The sequence below is a fragment of the Zingiber officinale genome, chromosome 11B, assembly GCF_018446385.1.
Source record: "Zingiber officinale cultivar Zhangliang chromosome 11B, Zo_v1.1, whole genome shotgun sequence".
Classification (NCBI taxonomy): Eukaryota; Viridiplantae; Streptophyta; class Magnoliopsida; order Zingiberales; family Zingiberaceae; genus Zingiber; species Zingiber officinale.
This window is the reverse complement of record NC_056007.1, coordinates 15,896,843-15,920,980: the sequence shown is the minus strand read 5'-3', so window position 1 is coordinate 15,920,980 and position 24,138 is coordinate 15,896,843. Positions and strand designations below refer to the sequence as shown.

Sequence of the window (24,138 nt, the reverse complement as noted above, 5' to 3'; positions counted from 1 at the left end):
GTTGATCAGTAGAGGATTGCCATGATCTATTTTTAGAGGTTCGAACCTTTAGCTTATTTGTGCTTAGTTATGTATCTAGAGCACCTTTGAGTACATGTTTTGTACTGACGTGGGAAGGACTGATTTAGTCAGAAATCATTTTCAGCTTGGATAGTTTATAAAGGATCGATGTATCCTATTCCATGAAGACTTTGACCGTGAACTGTATATACCTGGTGGGATAACTTAGAGGGTGCATTGGAATATGCGACCCCGCTGATGTAAGGAAGTGTAGAGCTAATTGCTTAACACTTATGGGATACAATCGTTACTAGTGTAAACTGGAAGAGTACATTTGGATTTATGATGATAAAAATTTTTCCCATTGGATATAGTCTTGGTAGTGTATGACATTGACTGGCAATGTTATACCACGGTGTGTATATTTTTCTTGTCCGATACCAGTTTCCTTTGAACCTAGAGCAGGGTTGTTACTGGATGATTAGGCTGCTTTATTTTGGGTTGTTTTTGATTGATGTATTCATGCTTGATACATATGCATGAATTTTGTTTAGATATACCGGTAACCCATGAGTGTTGGTAGCATAAGGTTGGTCTCTTTGATTGAGCTGGTATGCTGATTTTGCATATATATCATGATTGTTTTGGGTTGTAGGAGTCCTGTGGTAGACTGTCCATTTACAAGTAGTATATGTATCCATGTTCTGATATGATTTGAAGGTTCCTTGTGGATCATAGATATGTAGTTCGGTGTATGTATCTGGAGGTATTATTGAAGATAGCTTGTTGATTAAATCCGAGATGTAGTATAAGTACATCGGTGGTGTTTTGATGGAGGCATTTTGTCGATTTAATCTGAGTTGTGATATGTACATATGTGTTTGGTGTGGTATCTGATGTAACTTTTTGATTATGTTTGATTTGTGAGTGCACCTGAGTTTAGTATGCTTTATTGGAAGTATATGTTGGTTATACTCTTGGCATAGGTGAAGATATGTCATGTGAGTGTTGTTTGTGGTGTATTGTTGATTTTACCTGCATTGATTTTGCACACGTGTTCGGTATGTATTGTTGGAGGTATCATACTGAATATACCTGAGTTGTGAGTATGTTTGGTGTAAATAATTGGAGGATTTTGTTGATCATACATATGTTGTGTGAGCATGTGTGCTAGGTGTATACATTGGTAGCAGTATGATGATTTTACTTATACTGAATGCAGAATATGGAGTGACTGCATTATGTCATTTGTTGAATTAACCCATCAACTAATTTTCCTATCAGTGGATGACCCACTAGGATGCTGATAGAATTGATGATGGATTTGATTAGTTACTAGGTTGTTATATCCTAGGCTAACCACAGCGAATTGTGGTAGAGAGATCTTGTACAGTCTCTAGCTTGATAGTTAGGTGCCTTGGGGTACTTAGGTATTGTTTTGTGGTGGAGCGTTGCTCCCACATATCACGGATTGTTGGTAGCGGAGCATTGCTCCTATATTATTTGCAGATACATATTTCAGATTATTTGTGGTGGAGTGTTGCTCCCACATATTGAGGATTTCTTATGGTAGAGCGTTGCTCCCACATATGTGGTGTTTTCTGTGATGGAGCGTTGCTCTCACACTGGAGGATCTATGCTTAGAGGATTTATATCGTTGATGATTATATTACAGATTTATTGTCAGGGATGTTATGGTTAAGAAGGTTTGTGATACAGACATTATGTATCTTGGTTTTATCATTAAGGCTTGCAGAACCTTAGATGTTTTCAGAGACTGGATGATTTTGGTATTCCCAGGATGTTTGGATCGGTTTACATTGTCTTTGTTGACGATGTTGTGATTTATTTTGGATCCACGGTGAGTCACGCACATCATCTTTGCATAGTCCTAGAGATGTTTCAATGGAAATGTCTAGATGTGAAGATCAGTAGTGTGTATTTTGGTTGTCTTTTGTGAGATGTTTGAGCCACACATCACCAATAGAGGTATACCGTGGTTCCACATGAGATCGAGATTGTTACCGTCGGGAGTAGACGGAGTCAATAGAAGAGGCTTGCAACCTCCTTTGTTTGGCCGATATTTCCTGAGATACGTTGAGGGTTTCTCACGGATTGCTATGCTACCTACACGCCTGATCATGAAATGCATGAAGTTTACTTGGATTGAGGATTGCAAGATCAGCTTCTAGGAGCTGAAGTGGAGACTAGTGTCGGCTTCGATTTTTGATTTTTACCTTCTGGAGAGGACGGATTTGTCCTCTACACCGACGCGTTTCTACAGGGTATGGGTGCTGTTCTGGTGCAGCACGGTAGAGTATTCTTATATGTTTCTCGATAGTTGAGGGAGTCTGAGAAGAAAATACTCAGTTCATGATCTGGAGTTGGCCGCTATTATTTTTGCCCTGAAGATTTGGCGGCAGTACCTGTATGATGTTACATTGAGATTCTCACTGACCATCGGAGTCTCAAATATCTGTTCACTCAGAAGGAACTTAATCTTCGACCGAGGAGATAGATGGAGTTCCTGAAGGATTATGATTGTACCATTAGCTATCACCTGGGAAAAGCTAATGTGGTTACCGATGCACTTAGCTAGAGGTCCAGAGGGACTTTAGCTTGCCACCGAGTTGTGGTCATAGATTTGATTCAGGATTTCTCTGAGTTAGACATTGAGGAGCAGGGACATACAGAGCAGGGTATTCTTGTTACCATAGTTGCTCAGTCGTCGATCAGGACGAGAATCCGAGAGACCCAGTTGTTGGGACCTCATAGGGCTCAACGTGAGGCAGAGTTGGTCCGTATTATCAGACGGAGGATGTCAAAAGCATAAGACTGCCAGAAGAGTTATGCTGACCCGAGTCGGAGACACCTTGAGTTCTCCATTTGCGGCTATATATTTCTGCGAGTTTCGCCCACGAAAGGGGTGAAGAGATTTGACCTCAGAGGTAAGCCAGCTCCGCGGTACATTGGACCTTTCCAGATCTCGGAAAGGATTGGAGCAGTAGCTTACAGATTGGCACTACCACCGTCCCTATTAGGTGTGCACGATGTATTCCACGTATCGATGCTGAGGAGATACGTGCCCGACCCGACACATGTGCTGGCAGATATTCCAGTTCCCCTTCAGCCTGATGCTACTTATGAGGAGGTTCCGGTACGGATTCTTGACCGGAAAGAGCGTCAGTTGCGGAACAAGACTATCCGGCTGGTTAAAGTCGGATGGCAGCATCATTCGGATGAAGAGGCTACTTGGGAGCTCGAGGATACGATCCGAGCTCGATACCCCCATCTTTTCACTTGAGGTATGTGATTTTGTTTACCGTTCAGCATTTATTATTGTTATTTGTTATTAGTACATGCTGATGGTAGATACTGAAATTTGGGGACCAAATTTTTTATTAGGGGGGGAGAATGTAAAATACCGGAAAAATGACGAATATTAATAAGGGAATTTTTCGGAATTTTTGGATATTTTTCGGGAATTTTTCGGAGCTCGTACGGACGAGTTGACGGGGATAAAAACGGGGCCCGGAAAAGCCTATTCGGGCTACCCCATTTAAGTGAGAAAAAGTTGATTTTTTTACTTTTTCTTTTTAAATTCCTTTTCTTTATTCTCCTCACCGAAAACTCTTCTCCCTACCCGAGCCTTCTCCTCTTCTTCTCTCACGCCCGACGCCGGCCCTAACCGCCGGCCGGCGGTCTCTTCCTCCCCGAAACCCGAAGCCATTGCCTCTTCCCTTCTTCTCTCCCCCGCGCGTGCCTGCCGAGCCTCACCCGACGACTCCACAGCCCGACGGCTGTGCCCTAATCGCCGACGCACCCCTCGGTGCCCTAGCCACCCGGCGCCGCCGATCGCCTTCTTCTCTTTTTCCCTCGCTGTGGAGATTCCGGAGCCACCACAGCCGACGGCCGAGCCTCTCTGCCGATTGGGTCATGCCCTAGTACTGCCGGCCTCCCCTGTGATCTTGCGCCGCCGTTGTCACCCACAGCCGACTGGAACAGTGTGTCCACCCCGCCGAGCCTAGTTCTTCCTCTGTGTGCCACTGCCGAGAGCGAGCAGTATCGAGTCATGCCCTAGACTTGGTTCACCGCCGCTCTAGCGAGTTGGTCTTCAACCAAAGGCAAAACTCCAAGCTCTAGTGGCTTCACCGTGACCTATGCCTCACCATCGGATCTTCCTGCTTCACCACTAGCTGTCGGCAGAGAGAAAACAAGAAGGTATCGGGTAAGTAAGGTTTATTGGATTTGGATTTCAGATTTGGTACAGGATGTTGTGCTCACCGGGTGGATGTTTGTGGTTGTAGAATCAGTGTAGCTCCGGCCAAGAATTTGCGACAGTAGGTATTTTCAGCTAGCAATTTCCAGCAGCAACCTCCCTGCTGTGAGGATTGAGGTAAGGTGTAGCTTGGTTGGAAATTCTGTATGTTTAAGAATGTGGATTAATTACTGTTTTGGTTTGTTCGTTTTGTTCCAGCAGTAATTTATCTTTGCTGGCTGTAAATAATCATAATTGGGTAACAACTTTGTGACTTCCAGCAGCGGTTGAATTGAGGTAAGGTTTATGATTTTGATCTTTGTGTTAGATTATTGCTAGTTGTGTTAGCAATAATTATTGATTTAGGTTTAGAAGTTGTATAACGGTGTAGTTGGGGTTAATGAAACTAACCCTAACTGGTCAGTGGATTAGAAATTAGTTTATCTATTTGTTTATAATTAAATTAGTTAAACTGTGGGATTTAACACAGGACTTTGACGCGAGACGAGTATCTCGGAGTCAGATTGGACCTTTCTATTTTCGGAGGCGGGTACTTTTGACTTATGTCATTTGATATGCTTAGTAATTAAATTAACATGTTGTATTAATTGTGTTTCTTATCTGTTTCGGTTAATCACTACCCAAATCTTACATGCTTGATTGATTGATTGGTTTTGCATCTCAGGTATATTTTACCTGTTTATACATGCTTATAGGGGTAGTGATATACCATGTTTCACCATGTTCAGGACCTAGGTTTTATACCTTCTGTATACCTTTGGATTGTTTTGGATTCGTTGACCTTTGATGCATTTTTATATATATGTGGATTAGGTCAGGATATTCTTGTGGTTAGTGCCATGCACCATTTGCATGATTGCATGCTGTGCGATAGTCCGCTCCATTATTGTTGAGCACATCGCCAGTTACATGGATCTGCACACACCACCACTCATGGGTTAGTGGTCGATTCAGGCTGAGTGTGTTGCAGCAGGGACTCTATTAGGCACCGTTGGTCCGCTCATGGGTAGTGTGACACAACGTGTTATCCGGCAGGGATTCCTCCCCGTCTTTGAGTACCGGGAGTTGAGAGCATTGCGCTCCCCCATCTATGATTTGGGGTAGGAGGATAGGTGTACTCCGACAGCATCCCGTCCACTCGGTCACTCATCAGGAGTAGTGACGACAGAGTGCACGGTTGTCACAGCCCTACCCACTCGGCCTCACTTTTGTACGAGATGATCGACTGGGGTGACCAGGACGCATCATTGGCATCATATGCATGATGCATTTATTGCTTGTGTTTGCTGCATTTATATGCTGCATATTGTTTGGATACCTATGTTTGACATGCATACTGAATTTCCTTATCCCTCGGATGTTTGACCTTATACTCAGGACAGTACAGTATTCTCCTGCTTATTTCAGATGCATTCTTATCTTTTTATCGGTCCGCATGATTAGTGCTAGGTGTTGTTTCTTTACTTTGCATATCAACTGCACTGAGTGTTGGACTCACCCCGCCTCCATTGTTGATATTTTCAGGTTGATGCTGTCAGGAGGGAGTTCCAGTCGCTAGTCCTCACTGCACGTAGTGCTGGTCCTGCAGACCTCCAGGATATGTTTGTTTTTCTTTGGTTTCTTTCTGTTCTAGACTGTTTGAACTCGTTATATTCTGGATTTATTTGCTTATGGACATGATATAGATTTTATTATATCGATGGATTTGGATTTGGTTTTTTATTCTACTACATGCCTGCCTGGATGGCAGAAGAGGTGAGTTCGTCGGTTTTGAGCTTTACGAGTGTAGTTGAGTAGGGTGGTTTTTGAGTCAGAGTATTATTACTGCGTGGTTGTGTCAGCCAGAGGCTGAATATATATATAAACTACATGGTGATTGATTTTTATTATTGTTATGATTCCAGCCGCCTGTGGCTGAGTATTTAGTGCTTGTAGAAAATTTTTTATTGTCCGCCGTACAGGGGAGATGCTGTCGAAATTTTCTCGGACAGGGACTCTTCTGGGGGCGTGACAACTAAGATATGCGAACATAAGTGAGTAAGCTTGCATTGTGGATGTGATACCCATAACCTCTAATAGTAGTATCCGATATTCATTGGTTTGTATGTGGCATCAATGATCAACACAGACGAAAAGTTGACAAATAACTCTAGACTTTTTGGATGAACCCAAAGAATATCTATGATTTCGTTGGTGTCTAGATTTGTACGGTAATTATGGAGGTATTCTCCTTGATTAATTGGTCCAAGACATACTGAATAGAATTTAGACCGCCCCGTTTAACGGATTTATTTATGAAAATGGCATTTTAAATGCTTTTGATCCCCGTAGTGTTTGATGGGTCTCTTTCCTTCAAAATACTAAGAATTTCATGAGGTGTGGTGCTATTGGCTATGTCGAACACAAATTGTTGCTCTATTAGTTTTAACCTACTTGGGTACTCATGACCATCAATATATTCTACTAATTGATGATTATGAAAACCACAGACAATCCTTAAACCCCACATCACACCATCTGGAGGTATTGGTATACCTCGCAGCTCAAATGGGTATTCACATTTTTTTAGTCTCAGTATTTCTTTTTAAGGATTGTCCATCAACTAGATATCGTGGCGGTTTGTACTTTCTACCTCTTTCACACATAAGATGACACCTTGGTAGCTTGCCACCTTTTAAATTAGTAGAATTTTTAATAACCACTACAATACCATTCTTCAGACAAACTGTCTTTACCCAATTTATCATATCTTCTCTACTTTTAAGTATCTATGAAAAAATATAACAAATATGTATAAGTATGACATTATCCAATCTTAATATAATTTCTCTACTTATAAAATAAATGACGAATATGCATAAAATAATGCTAATAACTAACTTGATCTGTGATAAATTCGACTGTATAATCACGACTGCTGTTGGAAATACTCTCTCCACTAGGAACATCATTCTCGGTTGACCAACTATCAGAAAATAAACCCAAATAGTCATCCATAGTTTCCTTCTATGAATTACAAAAAGTAATGGCTAAGAAGATAACTATGTTTCAGGAAGAGAGAAGGAAAGGCTGAGAGGGAGATGGCAGTGGAGGGAGGTGTGACTGAAAAGTGACTAAAAATGAAGTGTGAGAGGAGGATTTGACATGTGTCAAGAGTTGAAGGGTGAGTAATTTAAGGGGAGGGGAGGTTATGACATGTGTCAAAAGTTGAAGGGTGAGTAATTTAAAGAGAGGAGAGATTCTGACATATATCAAGGGTTGGAGGAGGTAATTTAAAGGGAGAGGGGTGTTTTGACATGTGTCAAGGATTGGATGATGGGTAATTTAAAGAGAGTGAGGAGTTTTGACATGTGTCAATAGTTGGAAGTGGGGTAATTTAAAGGGATGAGAGATTTTGACATATGTCAAGAGTTGGAAGGGGGTAATTTAAAGTGATAAAAGATTTTGACATATGTCAAGGGTTAGAAGGGGGGTAATTTAAAAGGATGAGAGATTTTGACATATGTCAAAGGTTGGAAGGGGGGAAATTTAAATGGAGGGGAGGTTATGACATATGCCAAGTGTTGAAGAGGGGTAATTTAAAGAGAGGGGTTGTTTTGACAGGTATCAATGGTTAGAGGATGAATAATTTAAAAAGAGTGAGAGATTCTGATATGTGTATGTGTCAAGGGTTGGAGGGAGGAGTGATTTAAAAGTAGAGAAGGTTATGACATGTGTCAAAAGTTAGATGAAGATAATTTAAATATCGAATTAGAAAGGTAATTTAAAGGAAGAGAGAGATTCTGACATGTGTTAAAAATTATAAAACATAAAAAAATGATAAAAAATAATAAACAAAATTGATTAAAGAAATAAAACTAAATAAAAATTAAATAAAATTAAAAAATAATAAACAAAATTAATTAAAAATAAAACTAAATTAAAATAAAAAATTAAAATATATATATAAGTATTAATGAAAAATAATAAACAAAATTAATTAAAAAATAAAACTAAATAAAAATTAAAAAATATATATATATAAGTATTAATGGAAAAATAATAAACAAAATTAATTTTAAAAATAAAACTAAATTGAAAAAAAAAAAAAAAGAGAAAAGGATAGAAAGATAATTTGAATGTGAGAGAGAGAAAGAAAGAAAGAGAGAGAGAGAGAGAGAGAGAGAGAGAGACGGGGGATTTGTAATCGTTAGATATTGAAGTAAAAATAATAATATTTGATCATAGTTGATAAATACATCATAGATAGATAGTTCTAGAAATGACATAAGTTAATTATTAGTTATTCCTTAATTAATTTGATTATAATTTAGTAGATTCTTGAAACCACATGCAGACAAGCATGCACGCTCATTAATTCTCATGCATGTTAGAGAACTAATTAATGCATATGCATGGTGAGAATTAGGGCATTTCCATTAAAGGTTTGTAAAATTAATAAAATTAAACCAAAAGGTTTAAATCATTATAGAGATGAGGTTTAGATTTATAATTTAAGAGTAGTAGTAAACATTTTAAAAAATATATATATCGAAAGTAATGTAATATGTATGAATGTATATAACTATATTTTATAAGTTAGATAAAAAATCTCATTTAAAGTTCTAATTATTAGAGATATTTTAATAAATTTTTATAATATTGACATGATATATTAGAATTATAAAAAAAAAAAAAGAAATTTGCCCTTAAAGATGCATACACTGTGTGGTTTCAAGAACCTAGTAAATGACAATCAGATGCATCGTATGGTTTCAAGAACCTAGTAAATGACAATTGTATGGTTTCAAGAACCTAGTAAATGATAATCAGATATATTTATAAGATTGTAGTAGCTGAGTTGTGACTCTTAAGTAGTTGCTCTCCACAAGATGTCTGCAGGTCACGGCACAGCAGAAGAGCTAGGACAGCGATTAAGAAACTTTCTTCTTGCAAAGGGGGCTGCCACTTCCCAAATGCCACAAGCAACTGAAGCAGTGGAAACCCAGCCACTCTCCTGTGAGGGTATTGAAACGACAGACAGTTATCAAAGCGCAGGGAGAAGAAGCATAGCCCCCCTTGATGAGCACATCAACAAGTTCGTTTTACAAGAGGTACCTGATAAGTTTGATAAATATAAGTCAATACCTTCTGCAGATCTTAGACCTGTCAAGTATGACTTCCCTGATGATGCACTGTCTGGACAGGCCGGCATCACATTGGAAAGGTATACAGATGAGGATGTTGCAACATTAGGACGCACGGTCATCCCCATGATATCATCTGGATTTAGCAAACGTGGTGCTGCAGCTCTCTTTCTGCTAGCATACAACCTAAAAGCCCCGGGAGTGCTGGGCTCTACAATCGAGTATGTATTCCCCGATGATGTTGAGAACATAGCCAGTATAGGAGACATAAGGTACTACGAATACTCTGAGAGGATCATATCCATACAAGGTCCTAAGTTTGAGCCAATAACTGTCACAGATCATGATGTAGAGAATGAATCTGCCGTGTACTCATATTTGGCTTGCTCCATGTTGAGATTGTTCACCAAGTCTGCAGCAAACTATATCAAAGCATGGGATCATATAACAGACAGGTTTGCTAGATTTTACGGAGAACAAGCTGGTGTGTGGTTGCCAACCCCTACAGAGGCATCTATGAGAGGGCTATCAGACTGGTTTGCCTCGGACCCTAGAGCTAAGGTCACTCTATCTAGAATCCTGTGGTTGGGCAACTCGACAGAAGAGTATCTGTATATGGGGTTGAAGAATTTCCTCTATGACATACACCTGACGAATACCGGGATGCATATTGTCGATATACTGGTACAGCTCTGCAAACGACTAAACTGTGGCCCTGGAGTAGTGCTAACCGTAATCGCTAACGGAGAAACAGAAAAGCAAATTGAATGTCTTGTTCACCTCCTCAATATTATGGCAGATACTGAAGAATGCCATAAGAAGAGAATGTGGCGTTATGGAAGAATCTTTGATGAGACTTTCATGGCTGATCTACAAACGAAAGCATGCCCGAAGCTGGTGTACATCATGGCATCTGCGTTGCAGATGGAGGCACCGAAAACATATAGTGGCATTTTGGAGATTGCACAGCTCGCTGATGTCAGTGAAGAGAACAAGATGATGTGCAACGCTGCCGCAAAGAAAATGCTCCGGTCCATCAGGTTATATCAGGCCAGGGATAAACCAAACAACATCTTTGATATCTTCCATTATTGATGTAAAGACGGACAGAGTCTTCATAGTAGTTACATCACATCGTCTAAACCAACAATCTTAATTGCATGATTGCTCTGTTAGAATATGTCGTATCGTATGAAATTTTTGTTGTTAGAATAATTTTTATTCCACTCTGCCTTTTGATTTGCCTCTTGAATTGGAATTCTGTTGTTGATGCTTTGGTTGTCTCAGTCGGTCTTTTTTCATAGTCAAGAATGTTTTAATCCGATATTTGACAGATTGTTGTTCAGCTTGTCTATAAGTTGCCAGACATATTGTCAATAGTTTCTATGATGCTTGTATCTCTTAGCTCTTAAAAACTTGTCTTCACAGTCTGAATGTTTTTGTTTCCTATTTTATCTATTTTAGTATGTTCTTAAATTCATCTTAACATTTTTTTTTTTTTAATCTTATCTTAACATTTTTATTTTTTTTTTGAATCTTATCTTTTACTTGTGTTCTTATTTTATACATAATTCTATCCGAAAATCATGAAGAAAATTAGTTGAGGATGTGACTTCTGGATTGACTTCGTGTAAACCTCGCTCCGCTTTGCAACATAAGAACTATTTGTGTCGGCTTAAGGAAGGAGTCTCGGCATTGGCCCTCCAACGTTCAAGTCAGTCATTGAAAAAATGGAAGAAAGCGAAGCAACAATATACACATGCATGAATAATGAATAACGCGTATCTCCGTCGATGCGTTAACCCCTCATTTATATAGTACTACAGTGAGTGACGTGCACACCTCTCAAGGCGTGGGCACGTTCTCCAAATTATCCTACGAGAGGACATATCAGAAAATTGGCTCTAACACTATACCTTAATAGGACATACATATCCCTGACAAAACAGTAAAAGTTTCCGTCGTCCAATCTTCCTGTTGATCATGTATTGTTGTCAGCGACATTATTTCCTAAAGGAATATTAAGGGATATGAGGGGAGGGGGCCCCACTGTTTAGCTGAGTTGGAGAGCCGCTCGGCCTAGGATCCTCGCCTAGTCGACCTCTACCGTTCTTCTCCGTAGTCCCGTAGCTCATTTGATTGTTTCCTCCCGATGACCAATGCTCCGGTCACCTAAGCATTCCTCCGACCCGTGATGAGTATATGATGTTCTTTTTATAATACTCGTCTAGTAGAACGATCTACTTCGATAAGCCTCCTCATCGATCGAACCCATTAATATGATGTCATTTTTAATGTGTTGACGTTTCTAAAAATAATGCATCTCTCCGTTTTGAAGAATAAAGATTTAACTTTATTATAGTAAAGGAAGAGGTTGAAGTGAAAAAACACACGATAGAATTAGATAAATAATAAAAATATCAAAGAGAATATGAGATATAGTTTTTCTTTATAAAAATATAACAAAAAAAAATAACAATAACAAATTATTATTATCTCTTAATCTCTAAATTTCTATTATTCTTTCAACTCCTCTATCTCTTAAAATGGTTGTTGAATCTTAGTTTATTTTTTAAAACTGAAGTTTGATTTAAACTTAATTCATTTAGATGTTAAACTGAATCTTTGAATTTATTTAGTTGTTAAACCTTTATAGTTTTATTTAGTCGTTAAACTTTTATAGTTTTAAACGTTTTTTAAGTTAGTAAGTTTGTGCTATGTAAATGATGTTATAGATATCCATAATGATATGATATTATCCATTTTAGGTCTATATATTCATGATTTTACTTTTCGACTCTATCCAAAAGGTCTCATGCCAATAGAGATATCCTACATCCTTTTAAATCTATGATCTTTACCAAACTTTCAAATTTGGGACTTTGATTGAACTCCAACAATCCTTCCTTCAAACGAAAGACCACAATTACTCTCATGGTCCAGGTCTCCCCACGAGCATCTGGTCACCCTGACCGGTTATGGGTCTCCCCGCCAGTATTCAATTACCTTGACCTGCTCTAGACCTCCCCGCAAGCATCGCATACGGTCACCTTGACCTCCTCTGGGTCTTCCCGCAAGCATTCGGTTACCTTGACCTACTCAGACCTCCCTGCGAGCATCTGATCACTTTGACCTACTCTCCTCCCCACAAGTATCTGGTCACCCTGACCTACTCCAAGCATCCCACAAGCATCCGGCTACCTTAACCTACTCCAAGCCCTCCGTGAGTATCTGATCACCCTGACATGTTTCGGAGCTTTCCCGTAAGTATCTGGTCACCTTGACCTGCTTCGGGGCCTTCCTGCAAGTATCTGGTCAACCTGACCTACTCCAGACCTCCCCGCGAGCATCCGGTCACCCTAACTTACTCCAGATCTTCCTGTGAGCATCCGGTCAGCCAAACCTACTTGCCTCCCCGTAAGTATCCAATCACCCTGACCTGCTCCAGGCCTCCCCGTGAGTATCCGATCACCTTGATATGCTTCGGGGTCTTCCTGCAAGTATCTAGTCAACTTGACTTACTCCGAGCCTCCCCGCGAGTATCTGGTAACTCTGACCTACTCCGAACTCACCCTCAACTTCGTTCAAAGCAACCACATATTGTATATGGTCTGAACCATGACTCTGATACCAATTGTTATATCTAAAGGATGTCCACATATCTCTATAATAACATGATATTGTCCATTTTAGGTCTACACCCTCATGACTTTACTCTTAGGCTCTTTCCAAATGATCTCATGTCAATAAAAATATTTTATATCCTTTTAAATGTATGATTTTTACTAAATTTTTTCAATATGGAATTAAACCCGAAGCAGAATTAGAATTTATAAACTTTATAATCTTTTCAATAAGAATTTACTAAATCTTTATAATCTTTTGAATATTATAAACTTTATCTTCTCTTATAAATAAGTTTAATAAGAATTTTATCAATAAATATGTAATAATTTGAATATATATAATTCAGACTACATAAAATAAATTTAATATGCTCGGCGGCTTGCATGGACAGAAGCTTTACATACGAAACTATCTTTTTATAGATATTACTTATTATAAAAAAAAAAAGTAAAATTCGTCATCTAGCAACTCTACATAATCGACTTTACGATGACAAAAAAATGAATATGCTCATCTCTAATACTCTCGTCAATTCATTTCAAGATCAATACGGAGGAGATAAATCATAAACAACTTACATAATCGGCTTCACAGTTATATATGAGGTAAATTAGAAAATTTTAATTGGTAGTTAGGGAAAGCATTTTTCTCCATTTTTATAAAAATTTGATCATCTACGTATTATAATAATATCTATCATTCGCTAACTAACTCAACTATGCACCAAGACACTTATGAACATGATTGACATTGTTCACAAATAACTCAATCAAGTTTATTCATTTAATCTATGGCATATTAAAAGTACATAAATAAATTTTTACCAAATTAAATAAACATCAAATTTACTTCTTATTACTTAGATCTTGTCAAGATAATGGTACAGTAGCATGATATCTTTTTAGTTTCTAAGTATTTAAGAATCAAGTGTTAAATAATGAACAATTAACCTAAGAGTATTAGACTAATAAATTGATCATTATAAATACTTTTGATTTATCTTAGTAATCGATAAAAAAATTTCTACTATGTTAAATCGGTCATCCTCATAATACTGCCAACTTTATAAAAAAAAAAAAACTTAGGTGCCACTATTATTATCCTAAACTCTTCTCTTTAAAAAAAATAATAATTCCACAGTCTTATAAAATATTTTGAATCAAGAGGTCAAAAAGCACAAAGTCCAGTAAAGAAGACGAGACAGTAAAGTCTTCACCTTTCCTACTTCGTACCTCCGTCGCCATCGACGTTTCTGACAAGGATTGCATGAGAAAAAGCAATGAATCGAGAAGCAGAAACGGCGTCTTGATCTCTCTTCTAAAAGCTCTAGTTATTCTTGCTTAAACTTTTGCTTATCCTCTCAGTCCACTTTCCTCTCTGCATTGCTTTCAGAATTCCACCACTTGCCGAAGCTTTTGCAGATTGCAGGCAGTTAGCTGCAGAAGCAATAATGGACGACTAGTACCATTACTACGACCCGACCAGAAAAGAAGAATCTCCTTTCTCTCTCTTTCTTATTCTCTTCTCCTTTAAATAACACCTTTAGCTAGTTGCAGGCTTGAGCAGCTTCCCTTTCGTTTAATTACTTGTTCGCCGTTTGATGGGAAGATGATGAACGGGTTGGGTTCTTCGGATGCCTCCTTCGCCCCTGCTTCCATGGCGGCGTCTTTCTCTGAGCTCGGAGGCGGTGGAGGTAGTCAACAAGAGCAGCTTTGGGACTCCGACTCCGCCGCCGGCCTCCAAAGCCACTTATTCGGTCATCAAGATCCAACCATGGAGGACATGAGCACCAGCCTCCGCTTCTTCCCGCCGGCAGGGTATCGACATTATTCTCCCCTGGGACTTGTCCTGAAGGGGGAGGACAACGTCGCGGCCGCCGCCGGCCAAATTGGTCTCAATTTGGGCCGGCGGACCTACTTCTCCTCCTCCTCCTCCTCCGGCGACGATGCTCGCCGCTTCTTTCTGTGCCCGAAAGGAGGCGGCGGGGGCGTGTGGTCGCCCGGCCACCAGCCTTCTCGTTGCCAGTGCCAAGCCGAGGGGTGCAAGTCCGACCTGTCCGGCGCCAAGCACTACCACCGCCGCCACAAGGTCTGCGACTTCCACTCCAAGGCCACCGTCGTCGTCGCCCACGGACTGCGGCAGCGCTTCTGCCAGCAATGCAGCAGGTAATGCAAGAGCTCGATCGAAAAACATCCAACTCAAAATCAAATTTTGATCATTTAATTTCCTCATTCGCTTAATCTCTGAAATTATCTCAGAATTAAACATCAAGCGACCACGATTTCTTTACTTAAAACACAGTTTTTTGTGCTTCTCTTTCCCTTGACGAGGGAAAGAGACAGAGGTGTGTGCCGGAGCTTTAATCTTTTGGCAAATGTCGTCCAGGTTTCACGTGCTTGAAGAGTTCGACGAGGCCAAGCGGAGCTGCAGGAAGCGTTTGGCCGACCACAATCGCCGGAGGAGGAAGCCTAAGACGAAACACGACGCAGATTGCTCAACCTCCATGATTACTCCAAGCAAGCGATTAAAAATTCAATTTTTTGTTTTTTTTTTTAAAATAATTCCTTTTATCCACTCGATCAATCTATGCTCATGCTATTGGCTTCGTCAGCAGGAACGAGCGGAATGGCTGGACAGGGAGATCGCCTGCAGGATGAAGTAGCGGTCTCACAGCGGCGGCGGCAGCAGCAGTGTTTCTCCTCTGTTGCAGATCAATGCAAGAGCTTCTTCCTGCACCGTCAGAACACCTGGAGCTCTGCGCCGCCCGATGAGGTTTCCATGTCCATGGGAGGAGGACCCTTAAGCTATCTCCACCTCGACCAATCCATGTTTGAGTTGGATTTCATTTGATGTTGTCGCATATAGATTAGCTGTGTTTCTGATTATCTCCTGCCTCGATAACTCCCGTCCTAAAAAAGAATCATTTCACCTTTTGTTACCAGAGTTATTATGTAATGTAGTAGATTAAACTATAGCGGTTAATTTGCACCCTCTACCATGAATTTTAGTTTACCCCGGGCTACAGTAAACTAATAGAACTAGATCGGATCCTCTAATCCGTAAATTCAGAATTAGAGGATGATCTATAAATTTTGATTGGCAAATTTTGACAGACCCTACTTGTAAATATGTAGGGGTCAATTAAAATCCATCAATACATATAGTGGATCATCTTCTAATTCATAATTTGTGAATCACGTCAAATTATTACATAATAATCACGATTAGATCTTAGTTAGAATGTATTTATAGAAATTTTTTTAAATGGATGTGTAATCATGCGATACTAGTGTTCTTAAATGTCCGCCATGACTACATTCTAAATTTGGTGCTATATCATTCATCATTTTTAATAGGTTTTATCCTATTAATTTGCCCCCTAATTTAAATTTATTTAATAAAATAATAATTGTGTCAAACTTTCAAATTTAGTTTGTTTTTTTTTTTTAAATTTGAATTTGTTTAAGTTTGGTTTTAATTTGATTTATTTTAGATGTTATTAAAATTTATAAAATTAGAAGTTTATTTATTTATTATATTGAATAGATTATGAATATATATCAATAATATATATTTAAATTTGTTTATTTAGTTTAAATAACATGTTTAAAATTATTTTAATTAAAAGTATTATTATTATATTGAACAAAATATTTTATTTTAAGAATATAAGACGTCCTTTTAATATTTTTTAAATGCGGTGCTTTTAATGATAATGAAAATATAATGAATATATATATATAAATTCACCCTTGTAACCGAAACGCACTTCTCCGCATTCCCGATCCCGATCCCGATCCCGATCCCCAGTCCCGAACGAAGAGGACTGACCGGCGAGCACCACCTGCGAGAAGCCGCTGGCGTCGGACATCGTTGATCTACTTGATTCCTCCATCTCACCTAACTCACGGCTACATCGCTGGAGAATCACCAAGCCAGCCTCACAGCTGTAGCCACAGCAGGTCGTCCATGCCTATGATCTATTATTTCCAAATCTATATCCCTGATATCCTTTTTCACATGGATGGAAATCTGGGAAATTCGAAATGATTTATGAAGTTTTGAACCTGAGCAGATTCAGGTTCAAACTGAATCTGATTTCAGTTTCTGGGTGGATAGGGCAGATGCCCAATTTGAATATGATATTATGGTCACATGGATCGATAATCTGGATCTGGTTCTGGAAAACTGACTTTGAATTGTGTTTGGTTTTGGATGCTGTTTACAGTGCTTTCATGTTGATTGTGGTACATTGTTCTCATATTGTCTGTGTGAATTCAATATGTTGTTGTGAAACATGGTTGGAGTTTCTTTTGCATGAAGTTAAAAACTGATTGGAGTCTCAAAACTGTTTCTTTTGAAGCTGAGTTGAAATCAAATGAGCTGATGGATGGAAAGATAGGTTTTTGTCGACACCTTTTAGAATACATGTGAATAGTTTGTACTTTCTTTTTTGTTCAGAGTGTACATGCATATATTCTTTCAAAAGAAATTGTGCATTTCCATGGAATTGATTTTCTCTCACCTTAATAAACACAACATAAATGAATTTTTCTATCCCTCATGTGAGACTCCATAGCCTACGTGACTCTGTTGGCGCTAACTTTCCTTATCCTCCCCTCGCAACACCTTAGTCAAGCCTTGCTACATCTGCCCTTAAAGCCTAGCCATTCCCCCCACTAAGAGATCACACTGTCGAGCCCTCCCCAGTCGAGCTGAGCTACTCAATGCGCCTCTTCCCCTCAAGTTTCTCAGGTCCTTTCACTATTGTTGGCTGTCGTTGGTCCAGTTGAAAGAGTTTTACCCACCCTATTGGAATCATTGTTGGTGAGTTTCTTGTAGCCAACCCAACAACCCCCTCCCCCCTCGCATCAACCTACACACACATCATCACCATCCACTGTATTTTCTTCCTTCCAGTTTTGTTTTGAGAATTTGTTGCTAGCATCTGCCAGGGAAATTGTTAACAACCTTGTGGTTTCGGTTGTGATTGACAATTACTTCCCCAGCACAACATTCTCACTCGAGAGTTGGTACCCCTTGCTTTGCTATCGGTGAGACCTCTTACCTATTCCCTTGGTTTCATTTTGAATTCATGGTGTGGGAGCTTACTGATTATTTGGGGACAAATGGTACCTCCAACCTTTGAGATTGATGATGTACTGTGTAGAACGTTCAGGAAGGGCTATGTAATAATCAACTCTATGCTTTATAACATCGCTATTATTTTCGTTTAAGGTCAGCAAATATAAAAGCATATCCTAACATATTGTATGATGCCTCATGGATTGAATTTCCTTTTATGATTTGTACTGTAGTTATTGTAGTTCTATGCTTTGTATAGTACGAACTTTTTATGTAAACTTATTTAGATAGTTTGTTTTAGACTTTTGTTAATATTGGGTTCCTCACCTTTTGTTTAAAACGGTTAACTCTAGTGGTATGCTCAAGCAATATCTCATAGGAGGGTGGAGATGAGTATTTAGTTATTTTTTATTAAATTAATCTGTGTTATATAATTTGAATGTAATGCTTCAATTTAGGTGTTTCTATGCAAATCAATTCGTTAGAGGTGCTTATAGATTTTTTGGCGGGCTAGTGTGGTTTGAGTTCTTGTTCAAGTGGGTGCTCCTGAATGTTCCTTTTAGCTTACCCTGTGCATCATTAAAATCATGGAGGTTTTGGAAACTCACCAAATAATAGAGGTCTAGGAAGATTCTAGTAGGGTCCTCTCACTAAGGACTTTGGAAAATGGCGGAGTAGTAACCTAAGTAGGTAGCATTAGGGAAAAACTTTGTTGCAATTAGACTTGTAGCAACCACCAGCAGTAAGGGGACATGAGAGAAACTCAAGGGAGAAGAATGGAGCTATGTAGCGAAGCTCGACACAAAGAGGGCTCGATGACGTGAGCTAAGCAGGGAGCAATTAGGATTTGAAGGAGGAAGTTGTAGGTGTTGATGCAATCAAGCACCAAATAAAAAGCCTAATCATAATGTTTTGATGTGGTTGTCAAAGGATTATTCTTACTAAAATATATTTTTCTTTATTAGAGAATAACTAAACAAACATGTGTTTAAAATTTTCAAGTTACCAATAGTAGGGCTCTAGTTTATAGGATTTGATGCCTGCCAAGGGAGAGAATGTCGGGATCGAGGTGTCACTTAGGGAGAGGACATTTTTGTGGTGCTTGGACAGGTTTAAAGGGATGTGAAACTCAGATGAACAAAGGAATTGTGGAGCTTCGTTGTCTTGGCTTGAAACTAAATAGAAGGTTGCCTCATTAATTCTTCTTTGTATATTTGTTGTATTTCTCTATTTGGTCTTAGAAGTATTCATCGCTTGAACCTTCAGAAGGGTAAAGCTGAAAAATAAGTAAAGTTTGAAATTTAAATGTTCTTCTCCCATTTTTTTTAGTCATCCGCTTTTGAATTGTGAGATTGGTTGTTACTCTTGTTAATACTTTGAGGCTATCTTGCAGAATTTTTAATCACTCTTTCGAGTAGTATTTTGTTGAATCAAATTGTGTGATTGATGTCTCACGAGTAAATTTTTCATTCCAAATTATTAGCCAATTTCAAGTGATTTCCTTGCTTGGTTCGTATTCCACATTAAACATTGCTTTACATTTATATATAGATATAGAAACCTGGAAGCCAAGTCCCGAGTAACCCTCTGTACTCCTTTTCCTGATGCTGCACCTGATTGAAAGGGTTACAAGTCTAAAAGAATTGGTCAACTAATGCTGATAGTTCCCATGACCAGCACAGCTTCATGGCATCTATTGGAGTTCTTTGTTGCCATCATCTGCTTCCACTCCTCTGAATACATGCTAGCTATCTTCTTCCATGGCCAGTCCAGTGTTACCCTCAGCTGTGAGTTGCTCTATTCTCTCTCTGTGTATGTACATCTCAAGTTGTTAGTTTCTATACTTGTTGGTTTGATTAGTTCACCTTGTATTTGAAAATTATTGGACAGTAAAATGTTTGTTCATGTCGCTAGAAACATTTTCTATTTTGGTATATATGTTTGGAGTCGTGTGTAGAGGTAAACTATTAACTCATGCATGAGATTTTATATAATTTTGATTTGAATTGTTAGGGCTTCTTTCTTTTTCTGTCTTTTATGCATTTCACTTTGTTGTTTTTTGGGGTTTAATGATGTTGTGAATTTTCCATTTGGAAAAGTCCCACTTGTGATAATTGGACGATAAATAGTTTTTCTTCTGCAGTAGATTTGGTAAATAATAACAAGCATCTTTAATCCATGAATTGTTTGTTGCTCTTGTTGGCCTTTAATTCACGTAAAATTGGTAGAGGCTTATACTGATTTTTATGATGGAGGCCGAGCACATAATCTTTTAAAGCATTTGTATTTCAAAAGTTCTGGAACTTGTGACCTAGTTTAATAATTCCATTGTCCAAGATATTGTGCCTATCTATGCTTTCATGAAATTGGAGGATCAAAATGTGGTTATTCTTGTGATTTTTTTGCTAATTCATTCTGAGAGATTAATTCATTAATAATATGCTTATTGTGCAGCACTTTTGATTAGCCAGCATTATGTAATTGCAATGACTTGTGCACTGCTGGAATATGCTATAGAGTTTCACTTCTTTCCGAATTTAAAAGAGCATTGGTCGGTTAGTAATATTGGACTTATGATGGTGCTATTTGGAGAGTTTATTCGTAAAGCTGCCATCCTTACTGCTGGCCGGTCTTTCACACATATGATAAGAAGATATTATGCGGATGATCATGAATTGATTACTCATGGTATTTACAGGTATTTAGAATGCATTTATGTGATGGCTTGTCTCTATTTTAGTACCAAAATTAGAGGATATTACTTGTCCTTTGTTGTGGTTGGCTTAAGCAACAATCTATATATTTACTGGAACTAGGCTTGTAATACTTCTTTACGAATAAGAAATTAGATATTCATATAACACAACTTTCATATATGAATGATATATCAGATAGAACCAGCACAGGCGTAGGACAATTTATCTGTTTTTGTTCGTGTGGATATTTCAAGAAGAAAATTATTTGATAACTACAGATGAAAGGACATGGGAAGAACAGGTGTTATTTTATATATATATATATACTTATATTTTTTAGATTTCTGTTCTTAACTTATCAATTTGAACAACTTACAATTTGATCTTGTTACAATGTTATTTCTATCTTGTGATGCATGATTTGTCATTATCACGGGTCAACTACATGGATTTTATCCACCATTCAGCTCAATTCAATGCAGACACTAGCAGTGTTGGAATCAATTATGAACTATCCGATAAAATAATTACAACTCCATCATTTGTGATTACATTAACTAGATTTTCATCAACACTTAACACATGATTTTCATATACATGAAAATAATATTCGTTTATTGGAGATTGTTCATTTGTTGAAAAACAGCAAAGATATCTTTGCAAATGCTCAATTATGGTTTCAGATTTGTTATTTTCCCCAGTCTGTTAGCTTGAATCTCCTCCAATGGCCAGTGATTCAACTCAAAGTCTCATATCTTGTGAATCACTCTTGACTATCTTGAATTCATTCCTGGAATTGATTTATAATGTTATATACGTTAATTCTTCAAGAGCATACTTTTATCGAAAATTCATCTATTTTCTCATGTTATTAAGATCAGTAACTAAGATTTCCTTGTATCTTCACTATATCTGTGAAACAGATTTGTTCGCCATCCTGGCTATTCTGGATTCTTCATTTGGGCAGCTGGAACACAGGTTATGCTCTGCAATCCAGTCTCCTTCATTGGTTTTGTAGCTGTTGTTTGGCGATTTTTCTACACACGGATACCGTATCCACTTTGTGAAAGAATTATTTTCTATCTTTTGCTTATTTCTATACTTTTTTTTTTTGGTTTTTTAGCGACAAACCTGATTGATTGAACATTATTATTTCGCGGTTCAAAGAAATTGCACAATTCTAGTTTGGATAATTATTGCCAAAGCATTTGGTCCTTAACGAGGAACAGATATGAAGAATTTTTCTTGAGGCAATTTTTTGGTTCGCTGTACGCGGAATATGCAAGAAGAGTTCCATCTGGCCTTCCTTTTGTTAAATAAACCAGTAACATTCTTGGTATTATGCAATTATTTTTCAATCATCCATGAATTTGTCTTAACAGAATTTCTGATTCCTATCCAGTGGAAGACATTCAACAAATAAATCGAAGTGCATGATCTGATCTAGAGAAAGGAAAATGTAAGTAGGAACCACAGTGGTTTCCAAGGAGACTATCTTGTAATCAGAACTAGTCATGTTGAGAAATTTCTGGTGTTGAATAATTTACTTCTAATTATTATCTAGTCGCAGTTCTTAAACGATGAGAAAGGCGGCTTCGAGTACGAATCGGCTAGATTAGGATTCGATTGACTAGACACTATGGTAGTTGATTGGAAGTTTATCTAGTCGACTAACCTATTGACCTTTGGCTATGTAATGAATAATTTTTGAATTCCAACTGAGTTTTCAGAAATTAGCTGTTGAAGTCTTGTTATACAAGTCTTAGGCTTCCTGTGACAAAAGAGCAAAAGCTAAACAATTTACAAAGGTTTTGAATCAAGTGAAGGCTCATATTCTATGAGGCAGGATATTCTAGATCGTTTTTTTGATTCATAGGATGTGTCACTCGTATTTACGGTCGGATTGTGACCGTGATTCGATCGTAAATGATTGTGATCCTTTCCTGGGTTCATCGTCCTCACTAGGTTATAGTTTTTGTTCGGGGCGAGCGGTCGGAGGTCGTTCGAAGGACACATTCGCTCGGCGCCTGGCCACTTCTCCATCACCGGAGGCCTCCGAGCAGTTTTTGGTCACCCGCTCCGAATAAAAATTATAACATGGTGGGGACGGTGAATCCAGGAAAGGATCGTAACAATTTACGGTCGGATTGCGACCACAATCCGATCGCAAATACGAGTGACACATCCCCTGAACCACAAAAAAGTGGTCCAGGAGATCTGTGCTCATATTCTACAAGCTTTTCGATAACTTTTCTTGTAACCGAAAATTTATACGAGGCTTTTTCCATCTCTCGAAAGACTTTATTTTTTATGCATACCTTTGATTTTCATCAAAAATATAGGATCCTCCTAGGAATATATTGAAGGATTACGTCTTCAATTGGTGGATTAATACTAGAATTAACACACAACAATTATCATTAAAAATTAAATCTCATAATTAAGTGATTTAATGTTTTATCTTATAAAGGGAGTTTTTATATTAGTAAATGTGTAGGTTTAATAATTTAGTTCATTAATATTAATGGATAATGAGCTTTAGTTTGATTTTGATGTATCTTATTGCTTTCATATATTCTATACTAATATTTTTTTCAGAAATACAAAAAGCCAAAGCTAAACAAGTAATTTTCTTTTATATTTACTGATAACTAAGCAATTCCTTGACTTATCAAAGAAGGTTGTCCAAGTGTAACTCAGAAGATATCTTCTGTACACTTGGACAATCTTCTTTCACCTATCATTATTCAAGTAGAAAATAATTTGCTGCTCTTTAGTATCCTTATAAATTTATTTTTAGGTCAACTTAGAGAAGATAAATCATTATAATTACTAGTCATTAGTGTAAATAGCAAGGCACGAGAGAGGACATATTCAAATGCGCCGAGTTTCAATCCCAAAATTTTATATGGTAATATCTCATATCTTATTCATTGTACTGGTCCGAGGGGACAATCCCTATTAGTATCCATGAAGAAGAAAAGAAAGCAAGATCTTGCTATCATAATCCAAATCATGTCTCCTTCCTCCAAATCCTAAACCTTCAACTCTCATGCATTACTGCCATAATTAATTAGTCAAACAGTGCCATGAAGAGATTTTAATGCCATAGTTAAGATCATCTAATGGAGCGTATATACCCAAACAATTAAGGTCCACACCCTTTCCTCATACGTTATAATAATGGTGATGAATCATGAGTTTCTTGCTTGGGAATTAGGGTTGCAGGTGCTGGACCCAACAGCAGCAGGGGATCATTCTGTCAACTCCCTGATCAACTGCATGCATGCATGCACTCATTGCTTCGCCAAAATCTTACTCTCCA

The 24,138-nt window shown here is 38.2% G+C and overlaps 2 protein-coding genes across 3 annotated transcripts; both read left to right on the top strand.

The window, feature by feature from the left end:
* The first annotated feature begins 14,640 nt into the window (after window positions 1–14,640).
* LOC122033805 (protein LIGULELESS 1-like) lies at window positions 14,641–15,882 on the top strand. Its single transcript, XM_042592965.1, has 3 exons — window positions 14,641–15,197; window positions 15,418–15,548; window positions 15,647–15,882. The coding sequence occupies exons 1-3, from the start codon at window positions 14,641–14,643 to the stop codon at window positions 15,880–15,882; spliced, it is 924 nt and encodes a 307-aa protein (XP_042448899.1).
* Window positions 15,883–16,792: 910 nt separating this feature from the next.
* Window positions 16,793–22,366, top strand: LOC122035384 (probable protein-S-isoprenylcysteine O-methyltransferase). 2 transcript variants are annotated; one of them, XM_042594794.1, is made up of 6 exons: window positions 16,793–16,994; window positions 19,669–19,904; window positions 20,572–20,815; window positions 21,737–21,865; window positions 22,043–22,137; window positions 22,216–22,366. In XM_042594794.1, the coding sequence occupies exons 2-5, from the start codon at window positions 19,772–19,774 to the stop codon at window positions 22,131–22,133; spliced, it is 597 nt and encodes a 198-aa protein (XP_042450728.1). In that variant the 5' UTR covers window positions 16,793–16,994; window positions 19,669–19,771; the 3' UTR covers window positions 22,134–22,137; window positions 22,216–22,366. The 2 variants fall into 2 exon arrangements, with proteins under 2 accessions (XP_042450728.1, XP_042450727.1); XM_042594793.1 differs by having other exon boundaries at window positions 22,043–22,149.
* Window positions 22,367–24,138: the final 1,772 nt, after the last annotated feature.

What these genes read in the sequence shown, in the direction of transcription:
- LOC122033805 (XM_042592965.1), top strand. Translation starts at nt 14,641, where the DNA reads ATGATGAACGGGTTGGGTTCTTCGGATGCCTCCTTCGCCCCTGCTTCC. An exon ending in TTCTGCCAGCAATGCAGCAG is followed by an intron (nt 15,198 to 15,417) that starts GTAATGCAAGAG and finishes AATGTCGTCCAG; the next exon opens with GTTTCACGTGCTTGAAGAGT. An exon ending in AACCTCCATGATTACTCCAA is followed by an intron (nt 15,549 to 15,646) that starts GCAAGCGATTAA and finishes CTTCGTCAGCAG; the next exon opens with GAACGAGCGGAATGGCTGGA.
- LOC122035384 (XM_042594794.1), top strand. Translation starts at nt 19,772, where the DNA reads ATGCTGATAGTTCCCATGACCAGCACAGCTTCATGGCATCTATTGGAG. An exon ending in GTCCAGTGTTACCCTCAGCT is followed by an intron (nt 19,905 to 20,571) that starts GTGAGTTGCTCT and finishes CTTATTGTGCAG; the next exon opens with CACTTTTGATTAGCCAGCAT. An exon ending in ATTACTCATGGTATTTACAG is followed by an intron (nt 20,816 to 21,736) that starts GTATTTAGAATG and finishes TCTGTGAAACAG; the next exon opens with ATTTGTTCGCCATCCTGGCT.